Source organism: Diospyros lotus, chromosome 6, assembly GCF_014633365.1.
Source record: "Diospyros lotus cultivar Yz01 chromosome 6, ASM1463336v1, whole genome shotgun sequence".
Classification (NCBI taxonomy): domain Eukaryota; kingdom Viridiplantae; phylum Streptophyta; class Magnoliopsida; order Ericales; family Ebenaceae; genus Diospyros; species Diospyros lotus.
Window position 1 is genome coordinate 6,910,469 of NC_068343.1, and position 24,808 is coordinate 6,935,276.

The 24,808-nt window shown below is 38.9% G+C and overlaps 3 protein-coding genes across 5 annotated transcripts; 2 read left to right on the plus strand and 1 right to left on the minus strand.

Moving 5' to 3' along the window:
- Nucleotides 1–759: 759 nt before the first annotated feature.
- Nucleotides 760–7,754, plus strand: LOC127803043 (protein CONSERVED IN THE GREEN LINEAGE AND DIATOMS 27, chloroplastic). The gene is made up of 7 exons (XM_052339049.1): nucleotides 760–996; nucleotides 1,219–1,371; nucleotides 1,909–1,986; nucleotides 2,736–2,831; nucleotides 7,039–7,074; nucleotides 7,204–7,385; nucleotides 7,477–7,754. Exons 1-7 carry the CDS (start codon nucleotides 760–762, stop codon nucleotides 7,637–7,639), a joined length of 945 nt encoding a protein of 314 aa, XP_052195009.1. The 3' UTR covers nucleotides 7,640–7,754.
- On the minus strand, nucleotides 1,217–15,890 carry LOC127803042 (uncharacterized). Of its 3 annotated transcripts, XM_052339045.1 has the most exons (8): nucleotides 15,462–15,890; nucleotides 12,580–13,470; nucleotides 11,582–11,667; nucleotides 10,078–10,218; nucleotides 7,976–8,582; nucleotides 6,133–6,234; nucleotides 1,891–2,163; nucleotides 1,218–1,363 (listed from the first exon to the last, which is right to left on the minus strand). In XM_052339045.1, the coding sequence occupies exons 1-5, from the start codon at nucleotides 15,813–15,815 to the stop codon at nucleotides 8,438–8,440; spliced, it is 1,617 nt and encodes a 538-aa protein (XP_052195005.1). In that variant the 5' UTR covers nucleotides 15,816–15,890; the 3' UTR covers nucleotides 1,218–1,363; nucleotides 1,891–2,163; nucleotides 6,133–6,234; nucleotides 7,976–8,437. The 3 variants fall into 3 exon arrangements, with proteins under 3 accessions (XP_052195006.1, XP_052195005.1, XP_052195008.1); XM_052339046.1 differs by lacking the exon at nucleotides 1,891–2,163 and having other exon boundaries at nucleotides 1,217–1,363; XM_052339048.1 differs by lacking the exons at nucleotides 1,891–2,163; nucleotides 6,133–6,234.
- A 5,520-nt stretch (nucleotides 15,891–21,410) lies between these two features.
- Nucleotides 21,411–24,180, plus strand: LOC127804042 (subtilisin-like protease SBT1.7). The gene has a single exon (XM_052340754.1). It carries the CDS (start codon nucleotides 21,704–21,706, stop codon nucleotides 23,987–23,989), a length of 2,286 nt encoding a protein of 761 aa, XP_052196714.1. The 5' UTR covers nucleotides 21,411–21,703; the 3' UTR covers nucleotides 23,990–24,180.
- Nucleotides 24,181–24,808: the final 628 nt, after the last annotated feature.

The following is a 24,808-nucleotide window of genomic DNA, read 5'->3' on the forward strand; positions in this document are numbered from 1 at the left end:
AATTTAAGAAAAAATAAAGAAAAATGAGTAAAGAAGAAAATAAGTTTAAAAATAAAAATATTTTAGTCATTTTTTAAAATCTAATGGTGATTACCTAACACTAAGAAGAAAATTATAACGTAACAATAAACTTCAGAAATATTTTTCATATTTTTTAAATGTTAATAATATTTTTTATAATTATTTTAAATTTCAATAATACGGCGGGAATTTTCCCTTATATACAGCGGACTAGTACTTGATAATGAAAAAACAGTGCATGCCAACAAACGCCATCACTCGTGTGCGAGCTGATATAGCTCGTGGATGCGTGCGAGTATAGCGTGCAAGGAAGCACAAGACACGTTGCAGACTCACTCGCGCTTTCCATTCTAAACCACAAAAAATATGGGAAGGAGCTCCTGCTTACTTGGCTTTCATCATCAGTAAGAGTTCCCGGTAAAGAAACTCTTGGACACGCGCGCGCGCACATTATGTTCATGACCTCCAATCAAATGGGGACATGCGCCATTACCTGGCAGTTCCTGAGAGGCCACTCAAAGGCAAAGCCCCTAACTAACAAATGATTTTTAGAACCCACCCACTGTTTTCCTCCATAGAAATAATCTATGGTCCCCAGAAAGTAGGCATTCTTTCTTTTAACTAGAGGAAAACACACCTTCCTCTCCTCTCCTCTCCACTCCTCTACTTGTTTGTTCCCCATTTCGCTGCTGCTCACCAACTCTCTTCTCTTCGTTAGGCTTCTGATTCTGGAAATAAATGCTCAGGCTTAATGTGTACTGCTCTTTAGTGCCTGGTCCAAGACAAGTGAAAATTGGAAGCAACTTTGCTTCATTGGTGAATCATCGTTACCATGGTGGAGCACATAGGGTGCCTCTGAGGATCAGGATCAGTTCAAAGGCCATAAAAGATGAGATGGATGGTGGCACAAGCGGGTTACCCAGTCCGAGCTGGGACCCCGGGCTGGAATTTGAGGTCCCTTTTGAGCAAAGGCCGGTATGTCCACCTGCTACTCCCACGAATAGGCTTCCTTTTGCTTTTCCACGGCATGGACGTCTTCTCCCCATTTGTGCTTTCCACCTGAGAGAAATAAAAAGGGGAAAACAATAATGAAAATAACTGGTTTTTGCTTCACTAGTTCGTACCAAGTAGGATTTGTTTATGCAGTCTCGCCATCACTGAATGAAAATTAAGTGAAGTAATCGCGTTCTGTGTTAGGTGAATGAGTACTCATCCTTGAAGGATGGCATTTTATATTCGTGGGGCGAACTGAGTCCACGATCCTTTTTCCTACGTCTTGGAGGTCTTTGGTTAGTGACTTTTACAACTCTCGGAGTTCCTATTGCAGCTGCAAGCTTCAATCCTTCAAAGGTAAGACGCCAACAAAACATCATCTCCACATACAAATAACAAGTAGAAACATAAAAGTACAAGAGCATCCTAGCGAACAACGTCTCTCACCGTATGAGGGTCAAGGGAGACCTTATTTGTACACAATTTAGCCCTTACTTTTTCTTTTTTTGCAAATAAGTGTTTTCCTGAACTTCAAATTAAATAAATATTATCCAGATTGAACAAAGGCTCACAGCCACGAGCTGCCTCGTCCTTAATTATTTGAAGAATCACACGGCATAACTGTTGTCTTGTAAAATGGAGAGGGCGGGTTGATTATAAAACCAGCCGAACCATTGAAATCAAATAAAGTTCCATACTTCAAAGACAATGCACCAGAATAATACCGGGAGCAGCAATTAGAATCAATAGGGATTGCTCTTTCAAGCAATGAAATAAGATCATCAAGCTTAAAGATATTGAAGCACGAATATGTCATCTTAATCTACTAAACATAAATCAAACACCTTCATATGCTATACAACTTTATTGACCTACCTGTTGACAATACTGCAGGAACCTCTACGGTTTGTGCTAGCAGCTGGAACAGGGACTCTTTTTATTGTGTCACTAATTGTCCTGAGAATTTATCTGGTATGTTCTCCTTCATTGTAAAGCTTTCCAGTTTCCTAGAGTGAGATCCCTTTGTGCATGGACGACCAAAGAGAACTTTTCCAGGAGAAAAAAGTTGCACCAGCCATCATGTGCATAGTAGTTTTGAACTGTTATACCTTTTATTTTCGCTTTCCGTCTCAGCTTGTTAAAAAGTATCTGGTATATAATTTCCATCATCAACAATTATTCCTCTACAAGTTAACATATATGATGTATGGGGAGATGACATTCTTCCATGTTTAGGTATTTATATAAGAAGATGGGATATAATTTAAGAAGATGCACCGATTTCAACTTTCTAATTCATGCTATAAAAGTTGAGATTTCCAAGAGGTTGAAAATGCACTCTTCCATAGTCTTCTTAAAAGGGGTTTCTTGGGTAAACATAGATGATAAAATCTTGCCCAAGCAAAGGCATAATATTCATATATGGACAAGATGCCAGGAACAAAACTCCTTGAGCTAAGGTTTTTGACCAAACCCTAAGCAAAATTTGCATCAACCAACCTCACAATGAAAAACTAAAAAGTGTACCACAAAAGTTGCAATCATATTGCAATTAGAAGACAAATACAGATTTGAATAAAATAATATTACTATCCGAGCTGTTTTTTCCATCAGTAGCCAAGCAAATGTTTAGTCAGTGGAACCTCAAATACCTTTAGGTTCATGGTTGTCTTGGTAAAACATATAAATATGTATACATATCTGAATTGAACATCTTGCAGGGATGGAGTTATGTTGGTGACAGACTTCTATCAGCTGTCATTCCATATGAGGAGACGGGGTGGTATGATGGACAAATGTGGGTAAAGCCACCTGAGGTTAGAACCCCTTCTATTTTATATTGATTTGCACTTTGTTGTAGGACCTAGGTCTGTGTTTGTTAAACTTGGGTATGTACAGGTACAAGAATGAGATCTGCAGTGTAAATACTAACCTAGGAAATGTAACTTGAAGAAACTAGCCACACATCACCTTCACACGAGGTTGGTTGTTATTGTTCCAGTTTGTTCAAAAATGTCACGACCCTAGGGAGTAGTGTGTAATATTGTAGAATTTTAGGGTCTAAATAAGGAAATAAAGAAGTAGTAGAAATACTGTAAGCAGCTAATTGAAGCCATTGGGGAGGTAGAAGGTAGTTGAGGTAGCTAGAGGTCCTATAAAAGATAAGACATGTGGCACTTTGAGGGATATCTTTAAAAATGAATAATCAAAGTCTCTCTCTATTGATTCTCTCTATCCTTCTCCTTTCTTTTTGTTCTCTCTTTTCTATCAATTCTAGCATTCTCATATCGCCAAATTGCAAGTCCTAATTCAAGGGCTTGACAAGTGGTATCAGAGCTGGGACGAACTAGCTGTAGGGTAATCGGCAGAAGCCATCAAGGTGAGGACCAGCATTGGAACTTGCTAGCAGTAGCAACTCCAGCGCAGTCACGGTAGTTGAAGGTAAAGGGATAGTCGCAAGCGATCAAAGGGTAGACAGACTCACGACCCGGCAAGACGCGACCCAAGAGGAGGTGGAACTGACGGACGCAAGCAATCTAGACTGAAATTCGGAAGCGAGGAGCTTGGGCTTGGGTAGGCGAGCATGGACAACAGCTCTTGGTCAAATCTTGAAGTGGTGTAATTCTTGGCGAAAATTCCTATGTCCTATGCAGCAACGCATCAAGTGGGCCACGGCTGGGGTAGGCGAGAGTGAAGGCATGACATGGGTTAAATCTTGAGATGGCGTAAAGCGATGAATTGAAATATGGGCAGATGGCAGAAGGTACAAGATTGAAGCAACTGGAGGTTAGGTTGGAAGCCTTGGAATTCGGTATGACCCATACCCAAGATGCCATGCGCCAAACGCAGGCAAAACTAGCTGAGTGGAAGGAAGCCATGCAAGCGACATCAGAAAAGCAACAAGAAGCGGTCGGAAGATGTCAAGAATAGGTTCAAAGGTGTCAAGAAATGGTAGAGCAACAAGGGCAGATGATCAACGGTATGTTAAATATGTTGGCCTCTCTGCCCCAATTACGGTTGTCACCGGAATTTCCACCAAGGCCGGTGTCGGAGATGATCTTGCCGCATCAAGGCAATCAATCGGGAACGGTCGGAGTTTTGGAAGAAGTGGAACAACAGATAGTTCAAGAAAATCCGAGAAGAAACTTGCAACAGTTAGCGCATGGCCATGCACCCATGCCAAAACTGGAGATACCCATGTTCGAGGGAAAGAACCCAAGGTGGTGGCTAAGGAGGTGCGAAAGGTTCTTTCAATTCTACCAGATTTCCGAGGAACAGAATGTGAATCTAGCGGTTGCCTATTTGAATGAAGTGGCAGATTCTTGGTACCAAGGGTGGGTCCAAAATGAAGGGCTGCAAGGGGGTTGGAGAGTTTTTTCGAAAGGGCTCTATGAGGGTTTTGGGGAGAAGAAAATGACAGATGTTATCGAAGAATTCAGCAAGCTGAAGCAAGAAGGTATTGTAATAGAGTACCAAGCCAAATTCGAGGAGCTAAGATCCATGGTGTGTACCATACAACCAGGGCTCACTGAACAATACCTAGTATCAAGCTTTGTTAGCGGGTTGAAGGAGGAGTTACAACCCATGGTCAAGATGCTGACACCCAAGACGGTAGGGCAAGCTGTCGAAAAAGCGAGGCTACAAGAAATGACCTTGGAGGCCATTTTTAAGAAACATAATGTGCCCTACGAGCCAAGTCTATTGGCCGGACAGTATGGGGGAGGGAGTTCAGGGGCCTTGCTTATAGGGCCTGATCAACTAGCAGTAAAGACAACACCAAATAATAATGGCGGTAAAGGAGGTTGGATGGAACAGAGAAGGCAATTGGGGGTATGTTTCAAGTGTGGAGACAAATATAGCCCTAGTCATCAGTGCACAAGACAGCTGATGAATATGGAAGGTTATGATGGGGAAAAGGAAAACGAAGACGAAGAAGAAGATATTTCCCAGGCAAAAATAGGGGAGTGGAGGGTGATCATCGGAGAGGAATCACAATAGGCTGAAGTGTTTGAAGGGAAGGATGAAGTAGCAGCGCAACAATTAGAGGTAGACGTTGCTACACTTCTAATACTCAAAAGGGAAAAACAAAATAGTAAGGAGAAGAGACGGAGGCAACAAGTATTGAAGGTAGGGATTGGTTGAACCATAGCCTTCATTGTCAATTCTTGGGGACAAGAATTGTTTGAAGGGGTGGGGATTGTCACGACCCTAGGGAGTAGTGTGTAATATTGTAGAATGTTAGGGTCTAAATAAGGAAATAAAGAAGTGGCTAATTGAAGCCATTGGGGAGGTAGAAGGTAGTTGAGGTAGCTAGAGGTCCTATAAAAGATAGACCTATGGCACTTTGAGGGATATCTTGAAAAATGAATAATCAAAGTCTCTCTCTATTGATTCTCTCTATCCCTCTCCTTTCTTCCTGTTCTCTCTTTTCTATCAATTCTAGCATTCTCATATTGCCAAATTGCAAGTCCTAATTCAAGGGCTTGACAAAAAACTTCTACACAGGGCCCTCCCTTTTTGAGTCTAGTTTGTTAAAAACTTGTCTACATGATCCTTCTTGGGATGACCTATAACACTAATCATTTTGGACATCAAATAATCAGGAGTTTCTTTATTAACAGCTTTAATCTAAAGCTTAACACTCCTATAAACATCCAATCCCTGTGTCACTCACTCTCTCTTTCTGAAGTGGTTTTATCCAGGAAATTTCCCTGCAAAGGCTAGTAAAGACAGTGCAATTATAGACATTATTACTTGCTCCTGAGAATGATTAGCAGAATATTAAACATTAAGCAGAAGTAGAAAGCAAAGCAGCTAATGGTTCTATATCCAGACTGACACTAAAAACCAGCCTGATCCATCTTATCTATTGATATGCATGTTTTAAGCAGGAAGTATAGACACATTCTATTGGGAATAAATGTTTTCAATTTTTACAGAGACATATAGCAGAACAAATATTAAAGAGAGATGGCACAAGGAAATGAAAAAAGAGAAAGTAACAGTGCCAGACAACGCAATTAATTTGATTTATGGAAGAGTCACTTAATTGGCGAAACAATTAAATGCTAGTATGCCAATGCATAGAAATTAAAGAACCATATAGTTTTGCATTACCTCCACTGGCAGAGTTATGTTATTTCTTGGTCTGAACTCTGATTACAAGCCAACTCATGCACCAAAGCAGGGAACATATTGCCTTAAGCCACCAATTTTGAACTGAGATTTACAAGTTGCAGAGAGAAGAAATTAATTGGAGGATTCTGGCTTTCTTTTTCCTTTTTTTTTTTTTTTTGGAGCAATCAAAGATAAAAGAAGAGGCATCAAGAGAGTATTCACTACCATAACACACCACACTAAATCTCAGTTCTTTTTTGGTAAGTAAGTCTTTATAAAATAAAACAAGTTACTTGGAGGTTTGTGTAAACCATTCTAGCCCTAAAATTCTTTATAAAATCAAAGGAAGAGTTCAATATTCAGTTTAATAACCTTCCACCATTCACCCACAAGAAAGATGAGAGAGATTTTATCTTAGTAAAGGCTTCCTGAACCCCATAACAAGATCACAAAGTCTATAATGCAGTCTTCCTGATTTTATCCAGATCAAACACAATGGAGCCAGTTTCCATGCCTTTCCCCTCTGCTAGCTAACTCTGGTCTCTTTCCAACAATACAAGAGCTGGGCAACAGTCCTAGGGAAACCCAGTGGGTTCAGGGAAACATCAAAATCAGAGTTTCCCCTTGGTCACCTCCTATTGAATAAGAAGGAATTTTGCCAACTCTGCATTTGCTTTACAAATCTAACACCAATGATCTCAGCATCCATAAGTGAATTTTGTAGCCAAATGTTGTAACTTCTAGTCTGGCTTAGTTAAAATTTTGTCACCAATTGAATGGGGAGAAGTAGATAACAAAATAGAAGACGAGTATAGTGTGGAGGACGAAAATTAGCATATGCACAAGGACAATCTATGTGTTTGGAATATTGATCTATGACTTACAGTGTCTTTCTTTTTCTTGTAGATCCTGGCTCGTGACAGGTTGTTGGGCTCGTATAAGGTAGAAACAAATGAACAAGATTTATCCAATTTATAATATTGCAGACCAATGGACTGATGCTATATCTCTCAAAAGCTGTTACATAACAAGGCAAATAGTCCATGGGTCATGACTCTTTTATGCCTCCAGGTCAAACCAGTTGTGCAATTGCTGAAACAAACACTAGTTGGAACAGGGGTGTTACTAGTTAGTGCAGTCTTCTTGTTTATCTTTGCTACCCCAGTAGAGGACTTCATTCAGAACAGTTTTGGCACAAAAGCAAATTCATCCAATGTATCAGCTTCAAAGATCAGCACAAAATTTAATCTAAGGTATTTAAACAGACATCAAATTTCCGAACATATAAAATAGAAATTAAGATATGCCAATTTTACTTTTATTTTGCCTTTGTTATGTCTGTAGAAAAGAGGAGCTACTAAGGTTGCCAGCGGAAGTGAAGGCTGATGATGATCTAGCAGCAGCTGCTGCTGAAGCTGCTGACGGAAGGCCAGTCTACTGCAGAGATAGGTTTTACCGTGCCTTAGCAGGTGGCCAGTACTGCAAATGGGAAGACCTACTTAAATAGACAAGAACAGGAAAAGGCACAGACCATGCTCATGTTCAAGTTACCTGTATGATTTTTACTTCTACTTGATAGGGAAAAGCAAGTTCAATAATTATTTCTCATTTCAAGGAATCAATCAAGATGATTTGAATAATTGAAAATTGATAATCAAATGCCAACGGAATGAAAGTAAGTAAAACACAGGTGGATATTTATTAACTGACAATTGCCTAATATACAGTTGGATAGGAATTGAATATAATATGAAGTGATAAATTCACCGAAGATCTCAATCTAGCAAATATGAACATAAATTCTTAGGAAGAATTATTATTTGAATAAAACTAATTTACCCACATGAGAAACCGTCTGATGATTATATCAGTTGAATGACCTGCTGGAGAATGTTCTCTCTTTCCTTTTGTATCTCTTTGAAGATTCTCCAAGGCATCCTCTCCTTCCCACATTCTGAAATTTCAGCCACATCCCTTAATGGGTCTCAATAATCGCAAAGTCCAAGACCAGTAACTTTCTATAAATATTTTGTACAGTAAGCTTGTGAATAAGAGTTTTAAAGCTTATAGTTTCCTCCATCTGCCCCAGCAACAATCCTCATGTGTTGGAGGAACAATATACATTGCAACTGTCTCAAGTGTACTCCAGAAGCAAATCCAGTTTAATGGATTTGGAAGGCCAAAGTCATTTGTCTATGTGCACAGACCATCAATAATAGAATGAATCACCGGCAAAAATGTAGGCATCGGGAGGAGTTCAAGTGCTTGCCATGCCAGAAACCCATATGGTCATATCTAATCCGACTTATATAAGCTTCTTGCACCAACTGATTATTCCAGAGAATTTTCCTTGAACAATACCAAGGACTGTTCTATTCCTTCTTTTTGCATCTTCAAGATCTAGAGTTCTATATGCAAGGGCCAGCAAATACATTGCTGGATGAAGTCTCCTGCAGATAATATATCACATTACATTGAATCAAATATCAACTTGCAGTAAGATTGACGAAAATCAAATTGAACCTACAAGAGGGTGATCTAATGAGATGTAGAGCTCAGTGCACTGGTGCAAGCAAAAGTCCATAAATTCATCCGTTGCATTTAGGCAACAAGAAGCATATGCTCAGAGAAGCTCTAAAGTATCACTTGGTGCAGTTGGAAATTAAACAAATCTCCATTACAAACAGATAAGATATGGTTCCAGCCGTTATGTCTAATTTAGCTAGTCAGAAGTATAAACAAACCAAACAAGTATTAACCCAAAACGTTCCCAAAGTTTGAAATTCAGTACTGAGTTGAGATTTCAAACAATTCCAAAATCTCCAAGAGTTCAAATCTAAATTATATACCACCAGTACTAAGCAACTAAATTTTTGAAATATATAATGTACTTGAAAACCAACTTTGGAATCAGTACGTTTGCTAACTTAGTAATGGATAAACATGAGGGCATGTTGAGGATGTTACTTATAGAATTAAAGCAAGATGGTTAAAAGGAAAAGTGCATCTGGCCTTTTAGGTGATAGAAAAATTCCATTAAAGCTAAAAGGAAAAAAAATTATAGGATGACTATAAGACTAGCTTTATTGTAAGGCACGAAGTAGGGTAGCAAAGCACCAATATGCGCAAAATATGAGCATAGTAGGGATGAGGATGCTAAGATAAATATGTAGTCATACAAGAAAGGTAGAACTAAAAATGACATCACTCGCAACAAGGTTGGAGGGACTCTTATAAAAGATAAGATGTGTGATATACAATTAGGATGGTTTGGTCATGTGAAATGAAGAACAATAGAGACTATTGGAATATCGAGAAAAGTTGATAAGAGTTGGAAATCAAAATTCTGAATATTTCTCTTATGGATGAGCCTAAGTGATAAGGTGGTTGGAGATAAAAAAAGATTACTAAGATTAAATTGATAAAGAGATAAGGTTCCTAAGAAAAATGAGGAGGTTGATTACAAGTGATAAATCCAGCTTCAGTTGATAAACTCTTTATCTTTTAAAGATATTCAATTTTTTCCTATTTCTTAGGAGATGTTGTAGAAGAAATCTTGTATATATATCCCATTCGTAAGTTCAATAAAATCAAACAAGGTTCCCATTCAATCGAGTAAGCCTCTTTCTTACTCGAGAAATCAGCCTATTGTGTTTTGTTTAGACTCCTTTGAGGAGAGCAGGTGAAATGGAAGAAGTCTTTAGCGAAAGAGGTAGAGTAAGACTAAGAAAAACTTCTTGGAAAACTCTTAAAGTATGACATGAGTTATAACAAAAGATATGAAATATAAATATAGATGATTGGCAAGCTAGAACTCAGGGTGTCAACTCCATCTAGTGGGATTAAGGCTTGATATACTATTTTTGCAGCAATGGATAAACATGAGAATCCGAGTAAACTGTGAAAAGGCCTAAAATTGCTAAGGCTAGTCTCACATAAACTTACTTTTCAAATTGTTCATCTGCATCAAAGCCATCCCAATACCTTCTGGATGGGACATTCCGTCCTTTTCTATCTCTAGCAAATGTCTCTATGTACCAACCACCAATGTCATGTGTGCCACACCGAGGCTCAAACAGCCAAAATCTGTTTAAAGAAATCACATGGTCAAAAAACCAAGCAATGTAATAGGAAGAAACTTTAGAAAGTTATTTTACACTTTACAATAATCCTACATATGGAGCTTTTAAAGGGAAATCAACGAATTGATACAATACAAACATGGACCTCATCCCACAAAACGTTTTTCATACTTCCTCTGTGTTGAACACAATATTAAGTCCACGCATCTGAGCATAACAATAAGGTAGGAACACATCTCAAAGGGTGTGTGTTAACTGAACCTATGCATAATGCTGAATGCTAGTTAACAAACCAAGGGCATTCATAGAAAAAAAACAGAAAAGTAATTTCTACAACCCATCCACCAGATTGGATGACTGAGCTAGTGGCTTGTCTTAGACACCATCCTTCAATTCATTAAATATGAGTAAGGAGGTGATATCAACAAACTTAAAAGCATTTTACTTTCGACCAAGGGAAAGAAAAAAAGACATAACATGGAAAAGAAAGAGATAATGACAGTGAACTGCATTTTCGAAGTAAGAGAACATATCATGCATGGAATTCCACCTCACTAACCGTTAGTTCTCACTCAGCATTTTCCTGACAAGTAGAAGCAGGATTATTTTATTAGAAGGTTGACTGGTAGATGTTATGTTGTTGTCTCGAGTATAGGATAAAGTCAGTCCTAGGAAATCAGTGAAGGCAGTTCACATAACTGGCTATTGAAGATTTAGATAGGAAATTGTATCCCATGTGAAATTAGTAAAAGTTATGGGGTTAAATTGTAATTATCTAAAGTCTTCATTGGGATGTCTGCCTTCTGTTATAAATAGAAGGCAGAGGGAGTCATTTATGGGTATGAAATTCTGTCGAGTGCATGTGTATTCTCTGAGAGGAAAGGCTAGATAATTGATAGCACTTTGTAATCTTGGGAGAGAATAGAGTGTTTGTACTCAGCTAAGGAGGGACTGTTGTACTGATCGATTTCTGGATAAATCAAGACTGCTCTCGGGTGTTTGAAGGCTGGATGTAGGTTTATCCATATTGCATAATCCGAACCAAGATATATCGCTTGTCTCTATTGTGTGGTTTGTGTTTCTTTTACTGTTCTGTTCAATTGTTTCTGTTGATTTCATTAATTCTGTCCTAATGCTTAAATCCGTGAGTGAGTAAGTAGGTAAGAGGCTTAATTTTCTATAAAGAAATCTAAACCAGTGAAGCCTAGTGATAACAGTAGAAAAACTCTGAACATCTTGATTGAAAGAAAAACCAGCAAAAGGGTCAAAAGGTCGGCTTTTCCAACCTCTAATGCTCTAACATAAGGTTTTCTTGATTGTCATGACTATTAGTTCAGCAGGAAATCTGAGAAAATAATGCATCTTACTTGCTTGGAGGTAACGAAGCTCGGCTGCATCTGCATTCGCATACAGAAACTTTATCTCCCACTTGATACCAGTGCATGTGTTTTACCTAATACACATACTCAAATAAAAGCAAAATTCAAACAGAGTAATTTGTACAAACATATATTTGATTGAAATTAATACATACATTTGTGTAGTACTTTTTGCAAATTGACATACAATCATAAAAGAAGGTATGCAGGATGTATCCCACATCAAAACCATACAATAGCTGAGTTTCTTAATTAGGCAAGACTGAAATGCCTGCTAGATCGAATAGGTGGTGCTCTCCAAATAGTCAGGACGGTTTCCCACCACATGGCTCACCAACTTGATCTTCCACAAGAACCATAAGTCCCTGGGAGATTTGTCTCTAATACACAGAACTATTAAGTTCTGGAATACAACAACATATCAAGGCTATTATGTTATTGCATATTTTTAAACTTTCATGAGTAAACAATCATTCCAGTAAAGCAGCCTGAGGAGAACGCTTTTTTTTTTTTTGGTGATGGTGATTTTTTTTTTTGGGGGGGGGGGGCGTGCAGGCATGGGAAGACTAGAGAGACTCAAGCAAGTTGAAAACAGCATCACCAAATTCCCTAATAGGAAAGCCTAAGAATGTGAGGTATATGAGAACGTGAGACATATTGCAGGAATCTTTTCTACTGCAAAGATCTTTTTTGATCACACCTTCTGCAACAATATACAATAACAGAAGCAACAAGTACAGGCTTTGTATCTAACGGGTCTACAGGGCATAAAGATATAAGTTCTGGCCACCAACATGAGCTAAAACAAAATTAAATTGCATAAGTCTAATTGCTAATTGTATTAGTAGGTACCCATGCTTTCCCATGACAAGAAGTCAAACCCAAAGGAAACAGCATCAAATACAAATAGAGTAAAATTTAAAGTTGCATTTCATGAGGAAGCAAGACAAAAGGAATGGAAACTGAAAGAGCAGCATAACACTCACCAACAGTGTCCTGTGTTTCATAATCACGTGTGTTTTTGTGCCATTGCTATTGTAAACAGAGCAAGATCCTTCCTCAGAATTGGTCCCTAGTCCAGTTATTGTACCCAGTGGATTCATGGATCCAACTGCAGCACCCATGAAGGAATCCCTAGAGATTCCTGTTCTCATGCACCTTGGATCTTCATGCAAACAAAGAAATACATGTATATGATCTTGAGTATCTTCATTTCTTATCCCATTACAATAGCTTTTAGGAGGGACTCTGGTGGCCACTGCAACCACCTTCCCTAATACACACAATTCTAGATCTTGATATGCATCAGACGCATGGAAATCAGAACTTTTTCCTTGCATCTGAACAATTCCAATATCACCAAGGTCAGAATTGGTTTGAAGTTTCACATTATCCAGGGATTGGCAGAACCCTGAACACCGAGAGGCAAAAGATGTCAGTTTTTCTCTGCAGGATTGTGTTAACTCGGGAAACTTCTCAGCTAGGCATACCATTCCAAAAAGGTCACGTCCAGAGACTAAGTGTAGCACTTCAGGGATATCATAGGCAGACCTTTCTTCAGCTTCAAAACATTCAGGAAGGAGGTCCATAGACTCTATCTCAGGTCCATAGTATGCTGCATGTATTGCTGAATAGAAGTCCCTTTCCAATACATCGAAGTACCCAGATCCAAACACCACCTTCTTCTGCAATAAAATGTCATTTAGAACAAATCTATACCATTTTAGCCATTCAACAACTTCCATCTGCTTCACTTCTGTTCTGTGCAAATCATATCGGTACATTGCTGAACCTTGCCCACAATGTCTCTGAACAAGTATTCTCTGAGATAACAGGTACCTATCATAATGGGCTCTCTTCTCATAATCTGATAGTATCTGCATTTCATATTTTCCATAGGAAGTTAGAACAACCCATTAACGCAACATTTCTCAGTCTCACAAGAACTAGATATGTACATGCTACATTTTGCATATATGAGGGAAAAATTAGGCTTTCCCCACCATATTTTCAGCAAAGGACAGCGCAATAGCCATTGCCACGATGCATATTTTGGTATCAGCACATGCAAAAATTTTCAATATGTACCAGAAAGCAAAGAAAATTTATTTAATCATATAACAACCATGTATTGTTCATAGAAGTGAAAAACCAGATCATGGGTGGAGAAGGCGTTTTCAACTTAAAAACTGTATACAAATCAGAACCAAATAACATTCAAGATCTATTCCTCAAACCTAATGTGCTTAAATAATGCAAAGGTTAAAAATCATGCTTTCAATCTGAAGCACACATTACTAACATGAATAGAAGTTGTAATGTTTCCATTTCAATAAATATATGATGTCCACTCAAAAAAAAATTGCAAGCCAGTTGAAAAAAAATCCGAGAAAATGCTGTATGAAAGTCACCAAAACAATATATGGTCAAAGTTCCTACAAACTTTGTGGAAACAGAATGGACAAATAGCCGATGATTCATTATTAAATCAAAGCAATGTACTCATACTCATTCTATAGTTTATTTACTTTAATTAAATTATATATTAAATAGTCATTTTGACGTATAATCATCATTTTCAATATAACACTATTTTAGTATTTTTTTTTCCAAGTAACAGTTCCTGTATAATTCAAGATGGTTGATGAAGTTTTACCATGCATTTTGGGCGTTTTCACTAAAATAATTGAGGAAATGTATGTAAAACTAGTGTTACAACCATTGACTTGAATGACATAAACTAAATTCGAGAAAGATTATCCATTAAAATAAAATCTGCTTCAAGACTATCAAATTCCTTGCCAATTAAAGTTATCATGGTTGCCAAGATCCCGTCAGCAGAAGATAAAGAAATTTTAGGAGGATAAACCAACAAAAGAAGAATCCACTTCAATTGGGTAAAACTGATCATTTGCAAGGCATACAATTTCAATTATCTAAAAACGTCTCCCTAAGGTCATCAATTTAAAAAGGAAGAACAAATGGCATACTCTTAGTATTGACACCTTAATATGATAATATGCTTGGTAGATGGAGCTCTAGTAAGTTACTTTAATATCAATTACATAAAAATTAAAGCCTTTTACCCCCAAATCCTACTGGACTCAAATTTCTAATAGAGAAAATCTTGTTCAATTCAAGGTAAAGTTGCGTAGATAAATCAAGATCCCAAAAAAAAATGCCATATTTATCTTTAAAACAGAAAAAGAAAGGTGCACACCTGATAATAGTATTTGTTTAGTTTTTTTTTTAGCATAAGAGTAGCATATCCCAACAAACTCGAGCATCATTGTGATCATAAGATATTTTCATGTTATTAGTTACCAGTTATTTTTAAATTTACAAATATATAAAATTCCTAGAAATTACTGGCCAAATGGATTTCTTCTTGAAGGGACTAAAGGATTACAAACCAATCTAGTTTCTAACTACACAATTTGGAGTTGCTAGGGAAGCAACATCCACATACATCATGCTGTTTGAAGTTCATGCACCTAGACCACGTTTGTTATCTATGAACTCATTATGTTCTTTGTTGAACATAAACCCCAAGCCCTAAAACTTTCCAATTTCGCCTGATTCCCGGTGTCAAACGTACACTAGGTTTTCGCACTTGAGGTCTGAATCACTTGCAAGTTAAAGTATAATTATATCATAATCCAATTACCCAACCTTGACAATGCAATCAGTCAAACTGCAAGAAAGGAATTACTTCATCCAAATTGACAAGATAGCTAATTCAAGTAGCAGCTGGAAACGTTTCTGTTAACAACCAAGACATATTCAAATCATCAAAAAAAAGAAAGAAAAAGGCCATCTAACAAAATTAATCGAATATTTATCGAATAAATAAGAAAAACGAGAGTGCCTCATAAGCTGCGAGGATTTGAATGAAACGTCGAGCAGCAGAGGAATCGTTCGTAGATCGAGCGAGGTCGGGGTGGGTTTCTTTGGCCAATTTTCGAAAAGACTCTTTGATTTCGTAAAGTGAGCTGGTTTCGGAGACTCCTAAGAGGTCGTAGGCATTTTGGCCGGCGAGGTCACTCGGAGCCGATTCGGTGGCGGTGCTGAGCCACCGGTTTCTACTACGACTAGGGCACAAGCAACGAAAAAGATCATGAGCGGCCGGGGCGAAGACATTAGAATTACTTATAATTGAGAGAATTGAATGGCGGTGATGGTAAAGGCCGACGAGAGAGGTCCGGGCGCTGAGGAACGCCATTTCTTTCTTCCAAGTAAACTACCAACCCGCGAAATGACGACCGCTGTTCGAATAACAGAGAAACCGATGAGACTGATCCATCAAAGGGCATTCCGTTCCTTGTTTAGAGCCTCTAAGTCCAAGATGTTGGTCTTGGACTCGGAACGAGCCCAATAAACACTGACGGTATAGGCCCAATATGGTCAGATCTGACCATATATTACAGGCTGTATAGAGCTCAGCAAGTTTTTGTAGCCATCAAGGTTTACAATTTTCTATCTCTGGCAAAGATATAAGATTTCTTTAGGCTTTTTTTTTTAAATTTTCTTTCAATATAGAAATCTCAAATAAAATAACATACATTAATTACAAGCTAACTATTTAGTACCACTTCTCAACGAATAGAGACAATGAGAGTAGCCCCCACAAGCATAACCCAACAGTTGAGGACGAGTACGAGTTATTCTCAAATAGTCCTGAATTATAGACTGCTATATAGTAGTTATAGATTTCGTGTTCAAATCTTAGCTCTGAATTTCATGATTTAACTTCTTACAAAAATTTTGGGACTCAATTACTGCAACTTGAGTGAGAAATTCACCTTTTTACTCTCAAAGAGAACGTGAGAGTAAATGAAGGAGGCGGCCCGGCACAATTTTATTCAGCTAATTCATTATTTTAACCCCCACAAATGTGTATCCCACTTTTGTGGGTCCTGTCTGTTTCAAAATTCCAAATACTACTATATTATTATTTGGTTAACAATCGTGCCGTTAGCATTGGGATTAAAGGTGATATTTGATGAAAATCGATCATTATTTGTTGTTTTGAAATTTGGACTTCAGGATTTGTATTTGGGATTGACTTGTCGAGAATTACATTTGTAAAAGCATCGGGCAAGGCTACGCCTCCAGCATGGGTTCGGCACTCAAATTAATGAAACTTGAAAAGAGGAAAGAGAAGAGGTCGTCATCAGTTGATTTTATATATAAAAGTCCTCCATTTATATAAATTGAAAGAGATCAGATATTTTGAATTAATTTTAAGACGGTTGAGATTCAAGATTTTTTTTCGAGATTTCAAGGATTATTATTATCAAATAGCGAGATTTTTAATTTGAATTTAAATGGATATGACATATATTATCTTTTTATTGGGTTCAATTTAGACTTAATACATATGGTATTTTTTTAATAATTAAAAAATATGATATTTAATTTATAATACGTAAAATATCAAGATTCAATATTTCAATAATTAAAAATTAAATTATCATTTTTAGTGCTTATCGTGACGGAATGTTAACATTTGAACACTAAATATCATATTTTTTAATTATTAAAATTTCACCATATGTATTAAGTCTTGAATTTAAGATACATGGCGATTTTAGATTGGGTTCCTTCAAGGGACATCTTGATAATTTTACTTTATTTTATATTTTTTCATTATTAAGTCCTGATCATAGATAAGATTTAATAATAACTTACCTTACTTTAATTTATAGTTTAGATCGACCAGATTTACTAATGATGGATGGATGAATTTATATTTTCATCTTGTACTTTTATAGTTTGTTGTGTGATTAATTAATTTTTTTGTCATTTTAATTATATTTATATTTTTAAATTAATTTAATTATTATATTTTATTTTTTTATATATAATAAATTAAATTTTTCGTTATTTCTATTACATATTTAAATTTAAAATTTTAAGTTAATTTAATTTTTATATTTTTATGTAAAAAAAGTTAAAAGATATCACAAAGTATTTATACTCATTACATTATATTTATGTTAAAGTATATGAATTAAATTAATTAAAATATATAAATATAATAATATAATTAAAATAATAAAAAATTCGTTCACATAAAAAAAAAAAAACTATAGAAGTATATGAAAATAGTATAAGTTTGGGCACTCTTGGGTGGTTTAATTAGGGGTTGACTAGTGGCCTAATCTCGTTCGCTTTAATCATTACAGAACCACTTAGGCGGCAATGTGAAAGGGAGATGAAAATGAAAATCCTTCAAATTTCAATCACTCACTCAATAAAAAAAGGAATTGAATTCCCTTTCCTTTCTCACTTATTTCAAAACTCGCAATCACAGCCTTTGATCTCGACTCAAATGTTAGTTGGACACAAAGACACGGCAACGCCGCTTTTTCTAAAGGGCTGTTTTTTCAAAGCTTTTGGGACACAATACACAGTTGCATAGCTTATAGAAAAAGCTGGAGCACCTTTGAAATTGAAGGGCAACCGCCCATGCTCTTAGACGAGATGATAAATGCTAAACGGGGCGGAAAACTGTGCAGAAGGTAATACAATATATATTGACCAAATCAATCCTCAAACAAGTTAACTTATTAGTTTTCTAAATCATATTTCGCTCATTTTTCGTTATTGATTTGTGTGATCAGACCTAAACAAAATCAGCTGTCACTTCATTGATCTGGACTTTAAGGCATGAGGCATGCTTAAACATTTACTGGACATAAGTGTGTTGATGCAATCTGTACTGTACGCCCACATGATGAAGGCTGGCTGGCGTTTGGACGGGGAGAATAGCACCCAACTGTTATCCTGTCTGCTCCCATGTTCGCTCTGTCCACTCCCATGTTCACACCCAGCATCCAAACCCACCAATGGGGGAATCCTACATTAATCAAATCTGAATACAAAATGTTTTATAAGACATAAAATCATATGTTTAACATTTCAATTATCATTATTATTAATTAAGAAGAATACTAACAAAAATCAACTTGAAATTACAAGAATGATGACACAAGTTAGACCTACAGATTTACTGTTACTGTATCATATCGACACTATTTTATTTATGTCAAAAGGTTTAATGGGTTGTATGCAGCAATATTAGTTCCAGCTAAACCGTCGGCAATTACGGTGATTGATTGCAAATTTTGGCTAAAAATTAGTCTATGATGGGATTAGTCTAAACGAAAAGGAGAAATTTGGGTAATTTCATTATCAGAAATTGTGAAGTCACACGAGGGAGGGCCTCGATGGGCTTGGAGTAGAAGGGAAGTAGTTAGGAGTGTGATTGTGTATCTTTTAACGGGTGAATGTCACACTCGTCAATTTTGTGAGGCTCGCGAGGCAGTGAGAGATAAGACGACAATAAGAGAGTATACAACGATGAGTGAAAGACGGCGAAAGAGTTAGCCGTGAGAGAAAGGCCTGAAGAGCAACGAAAGAGAAAAGACATACTGCAAATGATAGTAAAGAGAAAGAGGAGAGAGAGAGAGAGAGAAACAATATGGGCAGAAAGACCCAATAACTTTTTTACCTTAAATTGATGGGGGTGACAATGACATTCACCCGTTAAAGATTCCAAAACCATGATAAAATTTTGGAAAATAAAACCGAGTATAAGCTCTGCACAGGCTGCTATGCTAGTTCAATTATTGGGGGGGGGCTTCGCCGTCCAATTTTTAATTTATTTGTCTTTGCCAACTGGAGAGAAATAATTTGCTTTCTCCAACATTGGAGATGACAGATGTGACCTTGGGGATAAGCGAAGACGGTATTGAGAGGATTCTCCGGTGGGTCGTGGAGCCCAACACGCAACCATTTGTTTTTTCTGCCATGGAGACGACAAGTTCCAACGTATGCCAAGAACTATGGTTTCAAGATTTCCAAATATTTCTTTGTAAAGTACGCGGTGGTTGGTTGAGTGGGAGTGGGAGTCTACTTTTTAAAAACGTATTAGAGATTTTGAATCAATTTGTCGTTGGGATTTAACTTAACTGTCCACTTGCTATGTTTAAATAGGGAATACGGTGGTTGTATGAGTATGGCATGGTAATAAAATATCTAAAACTTTGACTTGAAATATTAGAATTCGAATAAGTGGATAAATTTATTAAAAAATTTAAATTTTACATAAATTATGTTAAAGATCTAATTTTAAGTATATATAGATTGTATTTATATTTAAATTTATTCAAAAAATAAATTAGGGAAAGATCACCGTCTCTATTGATTAATCGGGTGAAATTCGAACACTATAGTGAATTAAAAAAAATATATAATTAAAAAAATTAATAATGCTAGTATTAACTTATGAAAAAATTATCTTATCTATAATGACTTATAACTTTTATACCTAGCATGGGCTGTGAACCCACCAAAATGCTTTTGCTTTTCAACCACAAACATTTGTGCCTTGCCTTGGACATTTTATTGTTCCTTTATATATTGACAATGCTTTTTTATATTTCTTATATATACTAACACTAATGCAATGTCATTAGTTGTGCGTTCATATTCTGTTAGTAGGAAAATTTTTAGTTTCAAACATACCGTGTTCTTGAATCTGATGCGGGAAAGTTTTAAATTTCTGACAAAGCGGAGGACAATCTTAACTCATTCGTGCAAAATTAAAAGCGAAATGTACAGGGAGCGGATGAATCGCCGGTGGAGGGCGGACATGGCGGTGGCCGACTTGGAGGAGGCAGTGCGAGAGTGAGAGTATGGGAGAGAGTCAGAGAGTGAGAGAGACAGAGAGAGCGAGCTGACGGAAGGAGGCGAAGATCTGGTGGAAGGCGGCGGAAATGGGGTCTTCGTCCATCTGGTGGAGGGCGGCGAGAGTGACAGTGTGGGAGAGAGACAGAGAGAGTGAGCTGGAGGGCAACAGAAATGGTGAGAGTGAGAGTGTGAGGAAGCCACAGAGGAAATAGGGTAGCAAATTTGGGGGTGAAAAAGTAAGGACAAATTTGTAATTTATGCTTAAAGTTGTCCACAAATTTGTCTAACATTCTGTTTTAGTGTAGCATTTCCCTTAAATTTAAATCCATAAAGCAAAGAAATGAATATATATCCCCCATCCCATTTTTTTATAGTAAAAATAAGTCCATTTAACTAAGTATTCACATCTGAGTATCTGACGCATTGGGAATACATGACAGGAATGCACGTGATTCAGTGGGCCCACCCTATCCTCAAGCCATAGAAATATCTTGCCTATGTTGATGCAAACTTAAGTTTAAAAAAAGATAGGCTTGTCTACACGAATTACATATTATAATTACAAACAATTTTTTAATTTGTATATAACTAAAATAAGCTAAGTAAAATTATTGTAGGTAGGGATTGTCGTGGGTGAGCGCCCAAACTGAAAATAGACAACCTCTCTCTCAAGAATTGGGATTGATTGTTAACTTAATTAGGAGGGAATTTAAGAGGCCTGGTTGGTTGGAAGGTAGAACCTCCACGTCACCACTTACCACCCACCCTCTCTATGATCAATTTGACTCCATTAGACCCGTGACACCACATGACCTCGAAAATCTGTAACGTTTTTGAGATTGCAAATTGAAGTCCGTCCAAACAATCAAGTTGAAGTTCGATCAGGTGAAAGTGATGAGATCAGCGCCATTCATTATTGTCAACCGGGTACCGACGTTTTTCTGGGTCCGTCCGTAAGTAAAGCTTCTGCAAATGCCGAAAGGAGCGAATTCGGTGCTCTGAGAAAGATCAAATAAAAGAAAAGAAAGGAAAGGAAAGGAAAATTGCAGTAACAGAGAGAGAGAGAGAGAGAGAGAGAGAGAACTGGGAGCTAGCAATTGGGGGGGGGGGGGGGGGGGAGAAGAGATAAAAGCCGGGGTGCACGTGATGAAAGCTGAATAATAAATTTATTTTATAATCTTCTCTTTTATATATTTTTGGGGTCGATCTCTATTCCATCTTAATTAGCTGTCTCTCCTTTTGTAATAGAGCAATCATTCACAGGACAAAACAAGCGCTGTTAAAAAAAAAAAAAAGCGCTGCTATACCCACCTCTCCCCCTCCGAACCAGTTTCTGTTCACTCTATATTAAGCTGCAGACTTGGAAGCCTATTCATCCATTCCCATTGAACTCTACCTCGAGGAGTGGTAGAGATGGAGAAGAAAGCGTTGATTTCTGTAGTACTGGTGATTCTGGCTTTGTGCCACGTGTCTGTGGCATCGACGGAGAAGAAGACGTACATAGTGCATATGGCGAGATCCCAAATGCCGAAGAGTTTCGATGAGCATACGCACTGGTACGAGTCGTCTCTCAAATCGGTGTCCGACTCGGCCTCGATGCTGTACACTTACAGCAACGTGGCCCATGGATTTTCCACGAGATTGACGGCGGATGAAGCGCGGTCGCTGGAAAATCTGCCGGGGATTCTCTCCGTTTTGCCGGAGGTGAAGTATGAGCTTCACACTACTCGGACGCCGGAGTTTCTCGGCCTTGTCAGGAACCCAGATCTGTTCCCCCAATCGGGCTCAGTGAGTGAAGTGGTCATTGGGGTTCTTGATACCGGAGTTTGGCCGGAAAGCAAGAGCTTCGACGATACGGGACTCGGACCCATTCCCGGTTCATGGCGAGGCGAGTGCGAGTCGGGCACCAACTTCACTTCATCCAACTGTAATCGGAAGCTCATCGGTGCAAGATACTTCTCCAGAGGCTACGAGGCCACATTGGGCCCAATCGACGAATCGAAGGAGTCCAAATCGCCGAGGGACGACGACGGCCATGGAACCCACACTGTCAGCACCGCGGCGGGGTCGGTCGTTCGCAACGCCAGCCTTTTCGGCTATGCACCTGGAACGGCTCGCGGGATGGCAGCGCGGGCCAGAGTCGCCGTGTACAAAGTGTGCTGGGTGGGAGGCTGTTTCAGCTCAGACATATTGGCCGCCATAGAAAAGGCCATTGATGATGGCGTCAACGTTCTTTCGTTGTCGCTCGGCGGCGGAATGTCCGACTACTACCGGGACAGCGTGGCAATCGGAGCTTTTGCGGCGATGGAGAAGGGAATTCTGGTTTCGTGCTCTGCCGGTAACGCCGGGCCAAGTCCATACAGTCTCACCAACGTGGCACCGTGGCTCACCACCGTCGGCGCCGGCACGTTGGACCGTGACTTCCCCGCGTACGTTAGCCTGGGCAACGGCTTGAACTACTCGGGCGTGTCGCTTTACAGAGGTGACTCCTTGCCAAGTAAGATGCTTCCCTTTGTTTACGCTGGAAATGCCAGTAACGCTACCAACGGTAACCTCTGCATGACGGGAACACTGAACCCGGAAAAAGTCAGGGGTAAAATCGTACTCTGCGAACGTGGAGTAAATGCCAGGGTGCAGAAAGGGTCTGTGGTAAGGGCGGCGGGTGGAATCGGGATGGTTTTGGCCAACACCGCGGCCAATGGGGAGGAGCTGGTGGCAGACGCCCATTTACTGCCGGCCACCGCCGTGGGCCAGAAATCTGGTGATGCAATCAAACAATACCTGTTTTCAGATCCCAATCCGACGGTTACGGTTCTCTTTGAGGGGACCAAGCTGGGGATTGAACCGTCACCGGTGGTGGCAGCCTTCAGTTCAAGAGGCCCAAACTCAGTTACCCCCGAAATATTGAAGCCCGACGTGATTGCCCCAGGTGTGAACATCATAGCGAGTTGGTCGGGGACTGTCGGACCAACCGGGTTGGCGGATGACAACCGGCGCGTGGGCTTCAACATCATCTCCGGAACTTCCATGTCGTGCCCGCACGTGAGCGGCTTGGCGGCGCTCCTCAAGGCGGCACATCCCGACTGGAGCCCCGCCGCCATCCGATCGGCTCTCATGACCACCGCCTACACAGTTTACAAAAACGGCCGCTCGCTTCAAGACAGTTCCACCGGGAAGCCATCCACGCCGTTCGATCATGGCGCTGGACACGTGGATCCCGTGTCAGCCCTCAATCCCGGTCTGGTCTATGATTTGGACGTCACCGATTACTTGGGCTTCCTCTGCGCTTTGAACTACACCACTTCGCAGATCAGCGTCCTGGCGAAGAGGAATTTCACGTGTGATCCAGCCAAGAAATATAGCCTCACTGATCTGAACTACCCTTCTTTCTCTTTAGCCCTCCCAAGCTCACAAATGGTCGGCGGCGGCGGCGGCTCAACGGTGCTGAAGTATACTCGAACACTCACTAATGTAGGCTCCCCTGCGACGTACAAGGCTTCGGTTAATTTGAAAAGTGAGTCGGTGAAGGTTTCAGTCGCGCCGGAGACGTTGAGTTTCACTCAGTTGAATGAGAAGAAGTCTTATACGGTGACGTTCACGGCAGGATCAATGCCAGCGAATACGGTTAGCTTCGGCAGAATAGAGTGGTCCGACGGGAAGACCGTTGTCGGGAGTACAATAGCCATAAGCTGGATGTAGCTGGGAAGTGCAGTAGCTATGAGCTTCAAGGAGCCATATAGTTGTTTAATATTAATTGTAGATTTGCAATGTTAAGGTTTCATTAGATTAGCCGGAAATTATGACTGTCAAGTGTTTTAACATGGGAAACCAGGTCACAGGGGATGATGTTTTCTTCTTGGCAAATGGCAAATGTATGTGTGTTCAATCGAGTTGCATTGTTAAATTATTATCCAAAACCCAGAAGGCGAAATAAATGTAAATCGAAACGTGATCTCTCTCTCTCTCTCTCTGCAAATTCTTATCAAGAGATTCATATATATTGCTATTGTTATGTTACAGACAGATCATATTATATATACTTCACTGGGGTTGATAAAGAGAATTTCCCAAATTGATGATCATCCTTTAATAAAGCAACCGTACGCCTTAATCAGAAACTGAAAATTGGAGATAATCAAGAACGTTGTCAATTCTCGTCAGCCTAGCTCAAATAAGACCAATTTTGACTTTGTCGAGGATTAAGATGCCGCTCCAGTCCAGCTTAGACCACCTTTACCGGGATTGTTGAATGTTGCATCAATTTTTTCCCCTCCACGTGTCTGCTTATTAATGGTGTGTAAATTTGTATAAAAAAAGTTTAAAAAATTCTATTTAGAACCCACGATTTTACTTTTTCATAACCCAAATCTCATAAAATTTCACACTAATTTTAAAATTTCTATTTTATCCTTTCACAACCCACTTTCTTCTCCAATTGTCAACCTTCGCCTCCCTCTCTATTTCTCTCCCACACACAAACATATATACTCAAACATATATATATATATACACACACAT